We start from the raw sequence: 19743 nt of genomic DNA on the forward strand, positions 1-19743 counted from the left end.
CTCTAGTGGCTAAGACTAAGCTGTGCTGTCTTTCCATGTTGACATTAAAACCCAGGAATACAATTTCTATCAGAAAATGTGAGTAACTCTGCTGTTCTGCTACAAATTTTCTGTGCGACTCTGGGCAAATTATATGGACTCCCTGAGTCACTGCAAAGTTAGAACAGCACTTGTTTGCTTTGAAGTATTCTTTTGGTCTTGCCCTCTTCCATTACATCTTTCTTGGGGGAAACTATTTCTTGTTAGGCACTCACACATAAAACAAGGCTTCAGATTCTCTTTTTATAACCGTCAACACTGCTGAATAGGGATATTAAGTAAGGACAAAGCGCTGCCTAAATTCCTATTTGCTTTTCTTCACAACACCATAATCCTTCACTCTTACTCTGGGGACTACTCTTAGCCAGATATGTTTCCAACACTGCTTTAAGAAGTGAGGTTCTGAATTTGGAAGCAACCTGTGTAAACTTTGTATCAGTGCTTCAAACGTGTTCATTGACATCATGGGATACAAAAAAACAACAAAAGTATATCATCCACAAATATGAAAATAATTTATAATCCAGCTGGCCCAAAATGAACATGGAGAACAGTGAGAGGCACCTACTGCTCTTCCTTCCCCTGAGCAGTTGCTCAAGTCTTTCTGCTACTGTGTCTTAATGCTTGAAGTCCTGGGCTCATGCAAGGCAGCAGGCTTGAGATTTCCAGTCTGAGCCTAATACAGAGTGGCAGCCACTGATAAGGCTGGTTAAATAAACTTACGACACACTCTAGGGGACCTCCAGTCTACGGTCACTCCGTGCTGGCAGCACTGATGCGCGTATGCCGACACACTTGTACAGAAGCATTCACAGTCACCTCCTTGGTTACAACCACATGTGTCTTCCAAGCAGTTTGAGTAAAACCAGGTGACATCAATCTGGAAACACAAATATCACTAATCAAAAACTATGCATATAGTCACTGGCACTCAGTCATTTCAATACAGAGCTATAAGCCTTACAGAATTTAGCATATATGACCTCTAAGCATCAAAGGTTTTACTTCAAATGTTCGTCTGAAACACAGAAAGAACAGTTAACTAAAAAACATCAAAAAATCTTCTACAGTACTCAGCTCCACAGCCAAATCCATGACCCAGCAGAAATATGCTAAGATGTTCCTGCACACTTATGATTTGCACAGTTTTATAATATTTAAACCTTACTAAACTACAAAGAACCTTACAGAAGCTTATGAAATAGTAAGAGAAACTCCACATAAACACAAATAAATACAACTCATAAGTGTTAAGAAAGTTAGATAAAGGTTAATTCACTTGCTTTACTGAAGAGTTACATGTTCTACATGGATTTACACTTGAATAATACTTACAAACTTAGAAGGAACTTTTGAATGATACTTACAAAGTTAGAAGGAACTTGGTCACTGCCTTAGGCGCTGGACTAAATCAATATTACATTACTAAAAGTTATATGTCAACATCCATTTAGCCCCAAAATAATATTATATGAAACTTCTCTGTAAGATTCCCAGTTGTCTTTCACAAGAAATCTTTCTTCTCCCTAGTAGCCAGTCTGACAGATACAGTCTTTAAAAACTGCAGTCTCAATACCTGAACGCTTTGGTATATGTCATTTTCTGTATAATGCCTTGCTCTAGAAATCAGTCCACCCATTCTCCAACTGAATCTGAGCCTGTTGACTGTCAGAACAAGTTGCATGGCCCATTTATTTCCTTTCCATTCAGACTGGCTGTCTGCATGCAGCCATTTTTTTTCCCTAGGAACAAGCTCTCCACATCTGATACTGTCTAGAAGCTGGAAAGTTATTTAAATATGCCCAGAAAATGTGCCTGCTATATTATATATTTGAGGAAAATAAGACAAGTGATTATGATTATGCAAACGTGGCAGAAAAAAAAATGAGGTAATACAAACCGAGTATAATTCTGTCTCCATTAATTATAAAGGGATTAATAGGACTAACCAAAGTGTAGAATGCTAGGTGCCAAAGTAGTATAAGGAGACACTAACAGATGGCTTACTGCCTCAATTAGATAAGTGCACATTGCCATTATGACAAACCCAGTTAAACATTCATTTTTTAGAATCAGAATTGGTATGAACTAGGCTTTTGTATGTTCTGTTTTGCTATGACAGTTAAAATTATCCCATTAGAAAAACAAGATTAAGATTTAAGGCTATGTGAGTTTTTCTCCAGTGATCTATATTCAGGCCTTCACATCTATTTGTCTTCACAACTCACCACAGGATGGCAAGCTTCAAATGCTTCACTTAACAATATTCCACATTCCTTCTTGGCAAATGGCTCTCTGAGTGGATTCAAACTGCACGGATTTCGAATGTCAGAGCTGTCGACACACTTAACCAGAAAGAGAATATCAGAATACAGCACATCATTTTTGTGTACACTATAGAGCTACACAGAAAGAACATGAGTATTTTGTTCTTCTTCTCAATGGATTTGATACAAGAACCTCAGAGACTGCAATTAGTCCTGATACTGCAGGATTTCAGATACTGCAAAGTCCTAATTAGGACTTCTAGGAATTAATTAAGAGCTCAAATCTACTAGCAATTACCATCTTGTTACTACGTACCTCTACAGCGGTCCAGCTATTTCCAAACTCTTGTGAATTTGTTAATTCAAAATTATCTGGAGTTCTCAACTCATTTACAGTTTTCAAATCAAAATTTCCACATAATCCAGTCAATTCACCCTGAAAAAAAAAGTCGCTTCACTGTGAATTTGTCATACTTGATGAGAAGTGGTTTGCTGGCAATGTATTTTTGATGTTTCAATGAAACACCCGCCTCAGTCACATAAGGACTCTAAACTGAAGAAGACTGTTGCACTTACTATATGTGACTCCTGTATGTGACTACTGTAAATGAGACAAGGTAGTCGAATGCTACCTCCTTGACTCTGCCACTGCGTACCTAAGTGATTCCTGACACATTGCTATATAACATATACTACTTAATAAGACCTATATAATTATCTTATATAAATGGCATCAAGTACGCTGATTTCCACTCACCTGCCACTGATGACCCATCTGTACATGAACGGTTGTTCTCTGATCCCACAGGACAGTGATGTGCTCATCAGGAAAATGAACAACAGTAAAAAATCCAGCTTTCCAAACTTGTAATTTCTGTAGTTTGTCTATGTAACTAGATGAGCTCTATTCAAAATAAACCAAAGCAGCTTACAATGCAAGCAGTTCCTTTACAAAATGCTCACTTGATAGGAAATGAAAAACACTAGTAAAATGAATAACCTAGGTACTTCTCATACAGAAGTCCCAAATATTGACAGAGTGCCCCACAGGAACAAATGCTTAATAAAAGTAGGCTGGGTTTTGAATGTGAACAGTGTTGAAATTTTATGAATTGCCTTTTTTTTATAAACTGATTTTATATTTGATTCATAGAATGCGTAATGGCAACCAGAGCAAAGATTAAAATGTCAGTGGTTCAACAGGGAGGAGCAAAATTAGTCATAGAGTTCCTAGATAAGATTTTCTTTTTATGATATAACACTATATCTAGAAAGTCTGAATGTACTGAAGACTCTGAATTATTCATAGTAAGGATGAAGACATCTGGTTTAACTAGGAAATTTAAAGGGGCAAAATTTTTTTTGTGCAGCTGATTTATAAACCACAAATAGTATTACTTAAATGAAATGTTATAAATACTGAATATGTACAGTGATAGTTTGCAGTTTGGTTGAAAATAATGAAAGTGAAGCTCACACTTTGATGCACACCAGGAACTGCAAATTATTTTCTGAAACTGTGTAGGAACATTCCTCCTATAGAACTATATCCCAGAACAGACGAAAAACTTAGTTCCAGTGTAATTTAGAGCAAAACTCCCTGGCTTAAAAATGCCCTGAATTTCCTTAGACACACCAGGGCTAGGCAGAAGAAATGAGATCATCTCATTTACCATTTTCATGAATTATATTTCAGATTTTGTCTAAAGTTTCCAGTGAACATGTGCCTCTGCAACTAAAGTGGCATGATTTTTTTTTTTTAAACCAATGAACAGAAATTCCTTTTCCTCCTTCCCAGCTCTCTAAAAGTATGTTTGTTATCTTTTAAACAGTGTTAAGGAATGAAACTTACTGGATTTCCAGTATCGTCATCAAATATTAAAAAAGATTTTCCAATATTAATGGAAAGGTATTTTCTACAAACGTTTCCAGTATTAAAGCAGTTAATATTTTCTATAATAACTGAGAAGCTTGTTGAAGAAGTACCCTGCAGAGAAAACAATAAAATAGGCACTGTTAAATAACAACAAACTAATATAACTATTTATATATGCATGCATGTATATATATAATACAACCAGCAGAAATGTCAGTATGTTATGCATAGTTCATTATGCATAATATTATGCATAATAATGCTATGCATGGTTCAAAGCTTAAGCAACATGAAAGCTTAAAAAGTATTATGTAAAGCTCAGTATATGTACAGACAGGAAACATGTAGTAGGAGTAGTAGATTCTACCCTGCATATCAGACTGTAAATCTGAATGTTTAATTATTTCCATAAATTTGCATGCAAGCTTTGCCTTCTCCTGCTCATGCTTTTAAATCAAAACCACTGTTACCACAGAGAACCAAATAAAATTTTTTGGAACATTATATTTATTATTTGAGTGATAGTAAATAAGGATTAAAATACAGTAGCAAAGGTTTTTTTTTTTTTTTTTTTTTTTTTTTTTTTAAGAGATTCAGTTGTAGAAAGTTTATCTAATTTATAAATCTAGTTTTGCAGGAGCTTTTTTAAAAAGTCTCACCTTAACTAGATAGACCTTACAAGTTCCAACAAAGTCAAACGCAAGTCCATCAAACGTTCTGTAATGTCGATCCCCGTAGGCAGTACACATGGATGGGCAGGGATGGAAAGTGCATTGAAATGATCCATGTTGGCAAATGCTGAAAAATGTACGACCAATTATGGTAATGTCAACCGCAACCACAGACAAATGATTACAGCAATTGCACTGAAGAAGAAAAAACAGTCATCCTGACTAAGTCTGAAGATTACAGACAGAAGCATTTTTAAATGTTAACTAAAAGCAACATTAAAAAAAGAAAAAAGCTCTGAAAAAAATGTTACATGCTGAACTCGCAATGTGTGCTTCACCCTGTCAGATTTTATAGGTTCCAGAATACATGGACACTGGAAGGCCATTTCTTTTATTGAAACAAGAAAACAAAAAATGCCTCTAAAACTATTACAACTTGTCCTCTAGTAACTCACAGTAATGAGCCACAAGAGTAAAGCCTTCTTTGTCATATTCTCCCATTACATTTGTTTCTGTATTAGCTGAATCACAGAATCGACACGTAATGCTCCCTTTTACCACAGTTCTTATTTACTCTCTACTTGAATGGGGACTTTACATTAGTAAAATGCATTTATAAATAAGAACAGATAAGATTTCATTTCCTGAATGCAGAGGTAGTATTTGAAAATGATATTTTGTAAGCTCCTAAGTCACTGAGACACTTAAAAAAATTCCCTTGATAAAAGCTGCAGAGCTTGTCCTCTTGTGTAACTTTATTATAGGTATAACTAAATACAGGGTATTAATACAGGTTAAGCTAAATTTACTATGCGATATGGCTATGCAGTACGTTCATGTTCAAAATCATTAATTGATTAGTCTCCTGATGATTAAAGAGAAAGTGTTTCATACCTTACAAATAAACTGTGAATTTTACGTAAGAAAATACGTGAGAAATTGCTAATTTTTTGTCATCTCAAATCCTTAAGAGTGAGCTAGTAATAAGCTGATGTCTGTATTATCTTTATTTTCTATTCATATTGCTATCATATGTGAGAGGTTAGAATACTGTGGTTTTAGTAGGAATGGCATTTGTCAAGAAAACAGAGTAAATAAACTCATCCAGAGTAAATAAACAGGTCCAGTTATTAGAAGCATCGTGTTTTCTTCTGTTCCCTTAGGATTTAACATCAAAAAACCTGGACCAGTTCTACAGATTTTCCAAGACAGTGCTTATTCCATCACTGGCTTGGCCCACTGCTTTATATGAGCACATACATAAATACACTAAGCATATTACTAAAATAATTTAAAAGCACTACATGTAAAAAGTGCTTGCTTTAACAAAGCACAAGCAGATGGCAGTAGGACTCACCCCAGTTTAGTCACCTTAAAACAGTGCCTAAGGTAGGATAAGCATATTGACAGAGAAATGCTACTGAAAGTACGTTTGAACTGAAAGAGTAAGTGTTGCTTCTCATGCTGCTTGTGAAGCACTAGGGATCAGCTTTTCTCTCAGCCTATCCAAAAACTTTTCATCATGCTGATGTATCAGGGACCCATGCAGAATTGTTTCTTAACAAACAATAGGTAGGGAGCCCCTTTACATAATTTTTAAGCCAAAACGCAGGCCTTGAGTCACATTATATCTTCAGCCAGACTTCAGCACCACAGTCGTGTTTCATGCTAAGCAAACCAGCATTTTTCTATCAGAGACTCCCAGTTGGAAAAGAAGACTATCAGCTTTATCTAAATTTTGGCTAGCTTTTATAAATATGTATTTCAAACAAGTAAATGCATAAGAACATAGAAGGCCCCACAGAGAATAACCAGTATTCCCTCAATGTCCTCAATGTGAAAAGCAAACTAGCCCATCTCACGGGCTGGGAAACAGACTTCAGTTCTCCAGACTCCAGCCCTAGATATGACGGTTCTCAGCTTTCCATAGGTAGCTCAGCAACTTACCAAATTCTACTTGTCATTTTACTGTTCGATGGAGACATGAGATTAACAGTTATGTTACTAATACTATATCATGCATTAATAAGATGATATTGAACACCAATACCAGAGTATTCCTGTGCGGTAAAGAGCGCTTAGGTGGGCTTGCTCGCACAGCGCTGTCATGCCTCACACGAGCCAACACGGACATTCCCAGGGACACAAACACATCCCTGGGTACCTCTGGAGCACTCTAAAAGACCTTCTGCATTTCATGGCCAGTATGTCACTTCTGTGGAAAGCAGAGCTTGTGGCAGACCTCCAGCCTGTCTGTGGACAACTAATTTCTAAAAATTCATTACCACTTTGCACGTCTTTACTTCTTGACATGGAAAACTAGAAAAGCCACGAGAGCCTTAGGGATCTGTGCATGAATTAATGGGCCTGGCCTCAGAAAAAGAGAAAGCAAGCTAAATACCCAGTATCTTCCCTCCTGCACTACTGCTGCCTTTGGTGAAGTCTCACACAGATTAAACGGGATCTAATGGTTCTTTCTGATGCAAGCAATCCCACACCAGGTCCACTCGGAGAGACCTTTGGAAATAAGGGGGTGAATAACCCGGGTCGCTTTACCTGCCTGCCCAGTGGAGATGGCTTGTAAGTCGCTTCGCCAGTCGACCAAAGGGCTACAAATATCTTCTAGAGCAGATAGTGAGGACCTGACGAGAGGCAGAGGGAGGCAGTCAGCACAAGGCTGGAGGGGCAATGACACCCAGACAGGGCCGTGAGCAGCACTGCCTGGAGAAGCCTTCCCTGCACTGGGCATGCTGAGCTGTGCAGGCCAGCAGTGGCAGCTCACCGGGGCACGAGCTAAATGCTCCTGGTAGGCTGAAAGAAGGGGACGAAAGGACCTGCTCTGTGGATGAACGGGAGGCTCAGCTCTCACACCACATCCTGATGCTGCATAATACGGCTGACTGACGTGAGGCTCTGGTGTGGCTAATGCTTAGCACCAGCTGGCAATGCTCATGAGCAGGCAGAGAAGCAAGCATGCAGAAACCATTGAGGAAACAGGTTTGTTTCAGGACTGTGCAGACTTGGTATTTTTTTTTCACACTCCTCTTGTGAAGCTTATTGACATGGTAGTGTAAAAAGTTCTAGCAAGAATGCCAAAGGACAGTTTGCAAAGTAACGTAGGTACAGGGTACATGTCACATTCACAGTGAAAGCAATAACCCTCTACACATAAATGAGTGACCCTCTCATCCGATGTCTGACACTTCTGTTCAAAGCTAATTAATTCATCAGCTGTCCTACCTCTGCACACAAAAACTAGCAACTAGTGGCTGAGTTCAGTATATGGTACTGCTCAGTAATTTCTTAAATTTATACTTGGGTTTATGTTTTGGGCTCTCAGGCTGCTCAGGTTTAACTCTAAATTTGAAAATGAAGAAGTAAAAAGTTGCATAAAGGTCATTATATTGTTTGAAGAAAATCTCCTATACTTTAGGAACGGCTATGGAATATTAATTTAGATTATCAAAATTAATTTAAATTATCTTGATAAATTTTTCTAAATCAAGCTTTACTTGAATACTGATTTTATCATTCCTAAATAAAAAAACATAAAGATTAAACAGAAAGAGAAATATAACCAAACAATTAAAATGAAATAAATACCTGTATAGAATTCTGCTTACCATGTATGGCAGGAAGAAACAACTTTGTCACCCGGAAAGTATTCCTTTCCTTTCCATGAACATGGACATTCATCGGCTTCCAAACATGCGTCTCCATGTTTAACAAGGCTATGAAAAATAGAACATGAAATAAGCATTCAATAGAAATACAGTTGATGTCCACACACAAAACATCTTTTCCTGTATTTTGAAATGATTTATGGGATTATTATTGAAAGCAGAGGCAGTATCTAAAACTTTCTTAAATTGAAAAAGGCACAATTTTATTAATATTTATAGATGTATAATTTGGTAATTTCCTATTTAATCTTTAATAAAACCGGCTTGGACGCAGTCCTGTGCCATATGCTCTAGGTGACCCTGCGTGTGCAGGGAGGTTGGACTAGATGACCTCTAGAGGTCCCTTCCAACCTTAAGCATTCTATGATTCTATGAAGTGCTCGCACTTTGGACATTAGCTTTCTCACCAGCAATCCTACGAAGACTTAATTCCTTAATGCGCAAATTTTAAAGTCAGGGAAACTGACTTTAAAGTCAGATTTTTCAAGACTTGTCACCTCTAAATTCTACCATTTTACCTTTTAACTCTGCCAATTAAGTTATGTTTAACTAAAGTAAACCTTCCAACAGACGGAATAGCCATCACGCCCCTGCATTCCAATAGCATGTGCCCTCACTGTCAAAAAATGTTGCTTACTTTCACTTGTTTGTATTTAAATGATGTATTCCTGCTCTTCAAGTCTTTTCTTTACCTGAACTGAAGAGCTTGGTCTTGCTGAAGAAGTTTTCTACATCTGTGCTTTAACCTCCTACTCTGAGAATAATCAATTGTCTAATCAACTGATAGACACCCAGAACATACGAACGCATCTCAGCTACAAGTAGCACCTTACCTTCATTTAAACTGTCACAAATATGTTTAGCTCTATTAGCAGAAATAGCTTCTTAGTCTTCAAAGGAGAATTTCATGATGACAAAGATAACCATATGCACAGCTATTTACAGTTCAAGACTAGAACTATACATTTCTGCTCATAATCATGGCTAGCATCCAGGTAAGGAACAAAAGCTGAAATCTTTTTGTAAATGTAAATTATTAGCAGGCTACCACAGTATGTATTTTGCTCTAAATCATGTAGCTCCAACTTGCCTCTCATTTGATATCTGTTCCCAAGCTCAATACAGTTTGATACAGCAGGAGTAAAAAAACAGTTACATAATAAAGGAATTTCTTCAAAGGCCACATAAAATCTAAACCAATCCTTCTTTTTAAACACCAAGTTTTGAAATGTACCTATACTGGCAAAGAAACAGTCTTTTAAAATGGCACTGGGTATAAGAAATCTTTGTAATTCATATTTATTTCAGGCATTCTGTCACTTGTGGATGATCAGTTGGATACTGAAGTTCCCACTGCGCTAAGTTCAAAACTGAATAGCCCCCATTCAGACATAAAAGGCATCACACTGACAAGGTAACACTAAATGCAGTTTCTTCCTTGCAGTATTGCCCTAGCACAAGCGATAACAGCTTTCTCTCTTGTAAAGCCAAGCAAACGGATAGGTTTCAATGATCTAAGAATTCATCACCAGCATGCTACTGTGATACAAGGGACTATTCCCCTTTGAAGTAACACACATTTTTCTTGATGTCTATGCTTAACGTGCAATGAAATGCATAGGTGCAGGCATACCTATTACAGCTCACCATGCTTGACCAATATTAAGTCTCAGTGCTATCTCATTATTGTATACAGCTCTGTTCTTTAACATAAATGCAACACAAATAATCTTGGTAAAGGTACCATCATAAGCAATTTTTATCTTGTTTGAGTGAATAAACACTTCTTTGCTTTTAGGTTTGCTAGCAACCTTCTCCATAGGCCCACTCATGCCTTGTGCATTCTCTTCATCTGCTGCCAGCTCTCTCTGGATCTTTTGGCTCATAAAGCTGCTTGGGTCTCCTGTCCTTACCTAAGCAAGTTGCACCTGCTTCCCCCCATACCTTTCACTGCTTGTTGTGGGCAGAAGAGGCAAAATTATCTCAGACACCAAAGTTGTAATACGCAGAGCAGCAAGAAACCTTGCACCAATTTTGCAAAGAATACCGCAACACCAGAGGTGAGCAGGAGAAGGATTTTATCTTCAAGTCTCTCATTCCATGGAGGCAAACACAGCAGGAATCAAGCATAGGGACAAAAAGAACTGTGGCAGATACATTCCTTTTAACTGTAGTTGTATTTTCTAGCTTGTGTTGTGGGAAAGGAACACAGAGAAGGGCAAAGACTGAGGCCTGCCAGGGAAAGCAGCAGCCAAAGTAGCCACTTGACATCCAGCTCCAGCAACCTACAAGGAGGAGATGTTCTCCAGGAGCAAGGGCAGCTTTGGGGCAGTGCTGGGGACGTGGCACAGCACAGCCCAAAGCAAGACTCAGGGAAAAGTGGCGATCCCAAAACTTCATCCCAACACCTTCCATCCATGAGACTGCCTGTCCATCGACAGGCAGTTGCGATGGGCAGTTTGATGCCTTCCCATACTGTCTCAGCTGTAACTCACATACTTCAGAGCTAGGACTTCTTTTTCTTTTTACGTACGTTCTGTTAAACACACTGGATGAGAATGCTCATGCAGTTTTTGTCACAGTCAAGTTCATAGCCATGATGAGGAAAATGCTTGTATCCTGAAAAATACCACATTTCCCAAGTGTAATTATCTACATGCTTCATTCCTAAAATTTTGCATATTTGAGGAACAGCAAATCTTTTGTAAAAGTATGCCACATACCAAAAGGAAATCATTTTCAACTTATCTAAGGGGATGTTCTTTAGCATAGGATATGGTTAACATAATTCCTCCTAATAAAGATTAGCTTTATAAGCTATTTGAAACAAATTACATTCTTCCCCCCTTGTTTGGTTTGTTTTGCCACAGACACATAAGATGGCATTAAATTCACTGTTTCTTTGTGCAAAACAGAAAATTATGACTTCTTTTTTAGAGAAAAACCTCTCAGGAATGTGCTTACGTTCCTTACATGTTATTTGATATAGTAGGCCACCTCTGTACTCTGGAATTACAATAATAATTTCTAAATTTTTGGATAAAGAACGTGGCACAATAATCCTATGGGAGTTACAAAACCTTGAGTGTACCGCGTAACACCTACAGCGCCTCAATTTCTCACTACATAGGTATTGCTAGAGCAGCTGGTTTGCTAACATAACTTGTAGAGGGGAAAAATGTAAAAGGGAAAGGTTGTAGCTGGTCTACTAGGGAAAACTATGAGATAATAACAGAAGTAGAATTAATTACTCCTTACTTTCGGGCGATGTGTATGGCAGGCTTTTGACAAAACTCTAAGAATTTGTATTTAGTATTCATATTTACAGGCTGAAAGAACTTTTAATTTTTACAGTAAGATAAAATTAATGTATAAGAGAGATATCTTAATGTCTAAGATAAAATTAATGTCAAGATGAAAACTAGTATATACTTCAGCTAATGGAAATCTGAATGGATTAACACTATCAAAAATAAACAGTAATAGATATTATTAAGCAATTCAATTGTGACAGTCTAAATGATTATATCTGCCTTCAAAAAGATGACAGCATTTCTCCTGGTGCCTTTTCTAGAATGAGGCACTTGACAGTGAATAGACAAAAGTACACAGCAGGTATAACCCTAATGCTCGGTTTTCTCTTCCGATAGGGAGATGTATAGCCATGGACTTAAGATATCCTGTTAATAAATATTTCTGAAAAAAAAAAAAAAAAAAAGACACGTTCCGGGAAGCTAGGACACTATGATAAGGGTGGCCCAAGTGTCTGAAGACAAGGAAAACTTCTAATGTTTTTAGTTATCAAATAAAAAATCAAAGCTTATAAATGTCTGATTTTTCTCAAAAAGTCTTCCAATGAGACGATAGGGGAACTGACTTTTTAGATGACACAGGATCTTTTCCTCCAATAACTATGCTGACTTAATGGGATACTATGAATGAAAAATGGGCTTATGTCATGAACCTTTACACTGATAAGCCTGTAAGTAGGGTCATGTTCAGTCTCTCTGAGTAATCGGGCAACGAACACTTCCAAAACTTAAAGAGATAATTTAAGATAACAGCAAATCTTGTGTTAGATTTTGTCCTCTTTCATTTACATGTCCCTGGAAACATCTACAAAGCCCTTCCAAGGATAGCCTTGGCATGGCAAGACAGAGTATGGTGCATCCCTGCAGCATCAAGGATTATGTATATATTTTATATATATTATCTGGGGCCTTCACCACTAGTACTAGACTGTACAAGGTAAGAATAGCATGAAGGCTGCTCTAAAAAGCTACTCAGTTATGGAGTAACAACCTTTCTTAAGCTTCTCTTTTCTTCCACTTTCCACAAATGGCTGGTTGCCAGGGAGAAGGAAGAGACAGTAGAAGAAAAATTGTTGTTAGACTCAGGACTGGTTTGCTAGACTCAGGAGTTTTTTTTTTAAAGTTTCACAGAGCAGTATTTAAACTGACAGTGAAACAGCTGTAGATACTCATGTATATGCAGACTATATATATATATATAGTGTGTGTATATATATGCATGTGCACACATATATATAGGTACACACACAGGGTAGGATATATTCCTCTTTTTGTGCAAAATTTCACTCGTGTTACTGTTTTCGAACAGTAAGAATTTATTCACATCAACAGGAAAAACAAAAGAAAAAGGTCTTTAAAATATGGACAGTGAAGTCTGCAAAGGAGAATCACACACTTAAGAATTCTAGTAAATAGTCACAACTTTTCTTTCAGCGTCTTTAAGCACAAGATGAGATCACGGAACAAAACCACATCTCGAATGAGCAAAAAATAATACTTGAAAAAAAAAATCCTACACACATTAGGAGAACTGAATAACTGAAGTAGGTCAGATTTCCTGGTGGCCTTTTGGACACAAAGGCAGCCTGTTTCAGAAGGGTAATTCAGGTAATTACAGGCATAACATGCTTGCAGCCTCTCTGTTGCAGCGATATTGTCAACGCATTCCAGGGCACGGTCGCACACGGCTGCCATCTCATGGTCTGGAAAACACTTCAAGGAGCCACCAAAATTCCAGTTAAGCCTCAACTGTCAGTTTGCCAAGGTCTGTACAGACAACAACCAACATGGTAAGCGGCAAATACAGCTCCTGCTGCAACCAGGGGTAAAACACAGGTGGTAGTAAAGGAGAACACGCAGGCCAGTTCCTTCAGTAACTTCAGGACTGCTTTGCCTGACAACAACAGTAAAAGTGAGTTTTAAAAAACACCAAATAAAAGCTGGCTGGTCCAGAGTTCCTTTCTGGTCTGCCTGGGGTCCATGAAAAGCCAGTAGAAAAATAGTCAGAACGTGTCCAAATCAGGCTTAGGCACAACCATGCTGTACAGCATGTAGGAATACAGGGATTTTGTCTTTGCATTTTGACCAAAGGCTGCTGTCTCATGTGAAATCACAGACATTTGGGACAATTAAAGAGAGGAAAAGTATTTGAATCAGAGCAACCCAAATGCAGAAAATTGAATCCAAGGATTGACTTGAAAAGTTACAAATGCTGGGCTGAACATCCTATTACTTTTTTTTTTTTTTTTTTTTTTTGATGTGCAGCAGAGAAAATTGTTATTTAAGCAGTGAGAGATGAGAAATAGTGGTTTTGAGTTCTGGAGGGATTTTAAAAACATGGATAAGATGCTTTTCTTAAAAGGCCTGAAGCTCTCAATGCGTCAGTTAATTAGAATAAAGCAACATCAGAAAGTGTTCCATGAGAACTGTATTCTCAATCAGATTTTTAAAGCAGCGGGAAGTATGAGTTAAAAAATGGGTCACATGAATTAGACCTATAGAGGCAATTGCTACTTTTAACTGAGTCACCTCTTTTGTACTTGATTTGCATATCAAAGAACTGATAGAACCTGGAAATTTGTTCCTTTGCTTTTAGTGGAATAGTCCCTAAAACAACACATAAAATCTACCATATTAGTTTAACCCAGCACTGTGTATTGACTATATAAAAAACAACTTTGAAGTATTTTGTCATTTCTGCTTAATCTATACTGCTTGACACTTCCAGGCAAAAATGAAGATGGTTACATCATTTTCTACATATATCATAAGCACTGAGAGCGGGATCCTACACACACACGCGCAAGTAGCAGCGTATTCTTATTTCTGCAGATTTAATTTTGTTCCCCATGGTTACACATGAAGTTTACAGAAGTTACTCCAAACATGGCACCTAAATTAATATTTTTTTGTCTCTTGGAAATTAGAATATTTTGTCTCTTGCAACCAAACATACCATCACAGCTTTGGAATCACTACTCTTAGACACTGAGCCTGCCAATACAACAAAACATATTACTTCAATTCTAGAACTAACTTATTTCTGGAGCCAAAGGGAGAAATTTATAATCTCAAAAATCACACACAGAAAAACTGTGTCATAGAAGTTTTTGAGACAAAATTTGATCCCCAAACTTCCATACTTCTGATTTCCAAAAAAACCCTGCAACAGCTTGTGTGCACACCTGCAGCCTAAACCCCTGTGATTGGTAAAATATCCTTTCAAGAGGCAAAATGATGAAAAAAAATGCCTAGAGATGAAGAAACTGTAAAGTAGGAGATCTTGGGATCAGCTTGTATCTCAGTTTGCCACTTATGCCTTCAAAGGGTCATAACCTCGCAAGCACTCACTGCTTGACACCTCAGATTCCCCAGGAATTATATGTCCCTATTAGAATTAACTATGCAATCACTGCTGCCAGTTTGACAATATTGTGCAACAAAAGATAAAGAGGTGGCCCATACTCACCCCCGTGGGCAAACACACCCAGAAACACAAGGAAAATGTGCTGAGAAAGTGAGGTTTAGCAGCTGATTCTCACAAGTTCTCTCTCTACTGAGCTCAGGATCACTTTGCGGATTACTGCAGTTGATATAAATCTGGCCAATTGGGCAGCTGTGTGCTGGGAAAGAGAAAAAAAAAAAGAAAAAATTAGTCTTCAAAACTTAAATTTTGCATCTGATAGTCTAAATAATCTAGTTGCACAACCTAAGAACAGTGCCACACTATTGTCTGCTGCTCCTGATCACAACTAACTTGACAGAACCCCTAAAAGTCTGATATAAAATAGTGAAATGACTGTACTGGCTCAGTAAAGGACATTACTTTTTAAATATTTAGTCAGGAATTAGCCCTTCGAAACAGCAAAGGGAAGTACTACTGAAGGAGATAAACTTTTTTTACACTATTCTTGCTTTCTTTTGCTTCTTGAGTTAGTTTAAGACCTAGGATCTAAATACCATCCAACAAATAAAACAACTCTACAACAAAATTACTTTGGGGATGTGTTGAGCACACACTGTTCATGTGCAACAAAAATGCCCCAAGTGTTGGTGGAGTTCAAAAGTGTTTGTAGTTGTTTGGGTTTTTTTCATTTGCATTTTTATGGGGAGCATTTCTATACAGTTGCCAAACAGTACAACAATCACCTTAAAAGTGCTTGGGAATTGATTTCTGCTAAAAGCCAAAGAGAAGGCAATTCTGGAATTGAAATGTCAAAATGAGAGAAAAAAAAAATCTTTTGATCTGAAGTAAAAGTCACTAAATCTGGACCCTAATGCTTAACGACACACGAAAAAAAAGAAAATAAGAAGTTATATTATTTATGTATCACAGAAGCAGTACCATTTTTTGGCATTTCAAAGTTATTCAGTGATTTGAACATTTTTGACATTTCAAAGTTATTCAGGGGGTTTGGAAGGACAAGAAGATGAGAAAAATCACTGCCAGTGAAAAGTTCCTACAACCACGCTTGGTGGAACAAAATTATCCTTTTTTTACCCTCCTGAAGTTCTGAGGCTTATGTCATGTTAACTAAAATTGTTTGCATTAGCAATTTAGGAAACATTTTATAGCATCAAAAGAAAAGGGAAGTCGCTCAGATGTAGCCGTGTTTCAAACAAACCTGCTGCTGTTTTTCATCTGCCCCGCTTTCAATCATACAAATGTAAAATTTCTAATTTTGGCTTTGCATCCTGCAAAATATTTGTTTGTACCGCTTGCACAATCTACTACTAAGAAGATATTCCACACAGATGAGAGGACATGTCTTCATGAAACTTTAAGCTTCTTTTCCCTTTGTCTCTTCACTCACCAATTATGTTGTTATCACAATTCATTACTCCATCCTTGCAGTGGCTGCAATAAAAATATGTAAGTAATCAGCACCACAAAAATCTGAAACCTTAGTTTTTGTTGACTGATTAATAATGATGCATTCAGTACAAATAAATATGAGAACTGTATAAATACATATGCATTATGTATGGTAACTAGAGAACGAGTAATTATTGCTTTAATGCATAAAGAGTATTAATTACATTTTAATCCTTTACTTTCTGTGTAAGGATCGTAAGTGTTTCTAATGAGAAAATGAGATAGAAAAAATATATTCTGTGCGTTTCCATCATGTTCCTCCACACATAGTCCTATGTCATTCCTCGTCTAACACTAAACACATGCTAATTCCAAAGATCTGACAGTCCTAACTTATGTGTTTCAAAGTCTTACTTCTCAATGGACTGGTATACAACCTTACTAAGATGCGCCCAGCAAAAATCACGACTAATTAGCAGATATAGATTTGTTATTTTATCTTTAAATGCAGTACCTGTTAACCATTAAACACTTTAAATACAAATGAGTTCAAAAATGTGGACCATCAATGATCTCTGAGTACTCAGAGCCAAGTAATTAAGCAGGCTATACTCTGGGGAAGAGGACAAAAGGATCAAGCCAAGCAATCTACGCGGAGAAGCCTTCCTGTGACAGCCAGCACTGCGTGGCACAAGCTCTGCAAACACAAATATCTGGGAAGCCACCCAGCAGCACACCCAGACTTTGCAGATAAGCACAGAGGCCTCTTCCTGGTGTATGGGCTGATACCATCCAGGGCATCTGTCCTCAGGTAAAGATAAGGTAACGTGAACATTAGTGCACAGATTTATATTGATCAGTACTTACAGATGCTAGGTTACATGAAGCACATGTGTGTCATGTCCCCACTGCAACAGGAATCTGACAGTATTAACCACTTCTCTGGTCTTTACAAGAGACTAAAGCATTATACTAATTTATCACATAAATGATTTGGTCTGTTCAGCTTTAACTGCTGTAACAGCTGATACAGGGAAGGAGAGCTCCAATACCGCTTAAAAAGAAAAAAACATGTTGCATATAGTATTTTATCTTTTCCAAAGCTAAACCTTAGAAAGGATGTCATGAATGTAGTTATGCAAAAGAAAAAAAAATCTGGACAAAAACAAATGCTAAACACAACAGTAACAGAGACTCTTTGACCTTTGGTCAGAGTTTCCTTATTCCTGTTGTTTCTTCTTTCATAAAGCAGCATTGCTCCTTAACACTAAGCTGTATGGCTGGAAAACATATTTTATACAGCGGGTGAGCATGACAACAAAGGTCCTGTTAAACAGACCTGAAAGGACAGTAGTGAAAGGGGTGGTGTTTGCTGAGACTCTGCACATTAGTATGTACCTCCATAATAAGCGGTTTCTTTCTACTTGCATCTCAAAATATTGGATTATAATCACGGCAATCTGAAATGTATGTTTTACAGAAGCTCTGCTGAAAGATGCATAGAAGAAATAAAAAAATTGTAGATTTGTTCTCCATTTCAGAAAAAGAAAGAAGTTAGGAACAAAAAAAAAATTAAAAAGCACAGGAAAAAAAAAATCCATGCAACACAGCATTTATATAAAAACAGATAATGTAACTTACCATTTCCCCAGTGATGTGATAATATTTTCTCCAGGTGGATAATCAATTCCTTGAAAATAACAAGGGCATTCACTTCTGGAAAAGAAAAAAATAGGTAACAAAGAGAACTGGATAGACGCTGATACACGTTGCCATGCAGGCCAAGTACATTCCAGGTAGAAGCAGTAACAAAACAGAAGCGGCACACAAAAACAGAGACCTTTTTTATTTCTCATATGCTAAAACCACACTAAGTATCAGCTAGCTTTGGATACATCAGATGCATGCAGCTACCACAAAGAACTGTTTTTGATCAACATACAGTTCTGCACGATTCTAAAACCCAGCCAGGCCTACAGAGGCATAATACTTATGGGTTACATGTTTATTCATTTTTCACACGGACTTGCAAGTACAGTGGCCTAGAGCAGAGAGTGAGTGTATAAAAAAAACTCAGCTTCACTTACCTCTGTATACATCGTTCAGTCCTGGAATCCAAATACATTCCAGAGGGACAAGCACAGCCTTCAACACAATCACTGCTGCACGTCTCTGGCACCGACAGGGCCTGGCAGGTTCTGCCACAGGTAGATACACAAGTACTGTACTCCTTTGTGTCTTCACATGAAAGAGCTGTCCAAATGAAACACATCTCTCAAATTACAGTGCAAGAGACGCGGCTGCCTCCCAAAAGTTTTCTGATAAATCTCCCCATTCTTTCATTCCCAATTACATTAAATTCCACTAAAATTGCCATCTTGGCACTACGCTCTGTAAACTACACAGATGTAAACCCACAGTAATAATAAGTACAATGAAGCCAGCACAGTTAATCCAGATTTACACTGGGGACACCAAACACTTGGAGCTTTTTGTCTCCAGCTCTGAAAATGCTTGGCTCTTTCACATGGGCTTTGTGAAGCGTGCAGCGTCTGAAAGGTGTGGGTGTATTTTTAATTTTGCATATATTTTAAATTCCCAAATTAACTTAAAAAAATATTTCCATTAGTTCTTAACTCGAAAGAAGCTAAAGAAAACTAACAGTAGAAACAATCCTCTGAAAAAAAGTTGGTACCAATTCTTCCTTGGCAAGGAAGAATCTTGCCCTGTACACAGAAGATTGCGCTAGGATTAATTCACTCCTCCTAATTAATACGTAACACCCATTTAAATTTAAATTTCTAATTCTTATTCCAAAGTCTTGAAGCAGGAATTAGTGAGAAGAGAAACGAAGGACAACTTACCACAGTCTGGGACACTTCCTCTGAAATCTATTACAACTCCAAATCTTCGGCAGTGATGAGCATAATGGGCCAGAGCAGAGCAAAAACAAACTTGTCCACATTTGCAAGTGTCTCTTCTGCACTGCTCAAAATAGGGAATGGGACTCAAATAGGGGTAGCAGGGAGCAAAGAGCTCTTTCGTAAGGATGCTACAAGCTTCCGCTGCATAAGAGGCTA

The 19743-nt window shown here is 37.6% G+C and overlaps 1 protein-coding gene across 1 annotated transcript in view; it reads right to left on the reverse strand.

The window, feature by feature from the left end:
• Positions 1-19743, reverse strand: part of OTOG (otogelin) — an 87832-nt gene that overhangs the window by 41499 nt on the left and 26590 nt on the right. The window contains 12 exon segments of the mRNA XM_088533854.1: positions 763-919; positions 2268-2384; positions 2623-2742; positions 3064-3210; positions 4159-4293; positions 4842-4980; positions 8477-8584; positions 15317-15470; positions 16662-16705; positions 18305-18379; positions 18751-18916; positions 19528-19740. Of these exon segments, the coding sequence (XP_088389980.1) occupies positions 763-919; positions 2268-2384; positions 2623-2742; positions 3064-3210; positions 4159-4293; positions 4842-4980; positions 8477-8584; positions 15317-15470; positions 16662-16705; positions 18305-18379; positions 18751-18916; positions 19528-19740 (1575 nt within the window).

This window comes from Tinamus guttatus, unplaced genomic scaffold (genome assembly GCF_059628265.1).
Source record: "Tinamus guttatus ecotype Peru unplaced genomic scaffold, ASM5962826v1 Tinamus_guttatus_pri_ptg000524l, whole genome shotgun sequence".
In the NCBI taxonomy this organism is placed as follows: Eukaryota; Metazoa; Chordata; class Aves; order Tinamiformes; family Tinamidae; genus Tinamus; species Tinamus guttatus.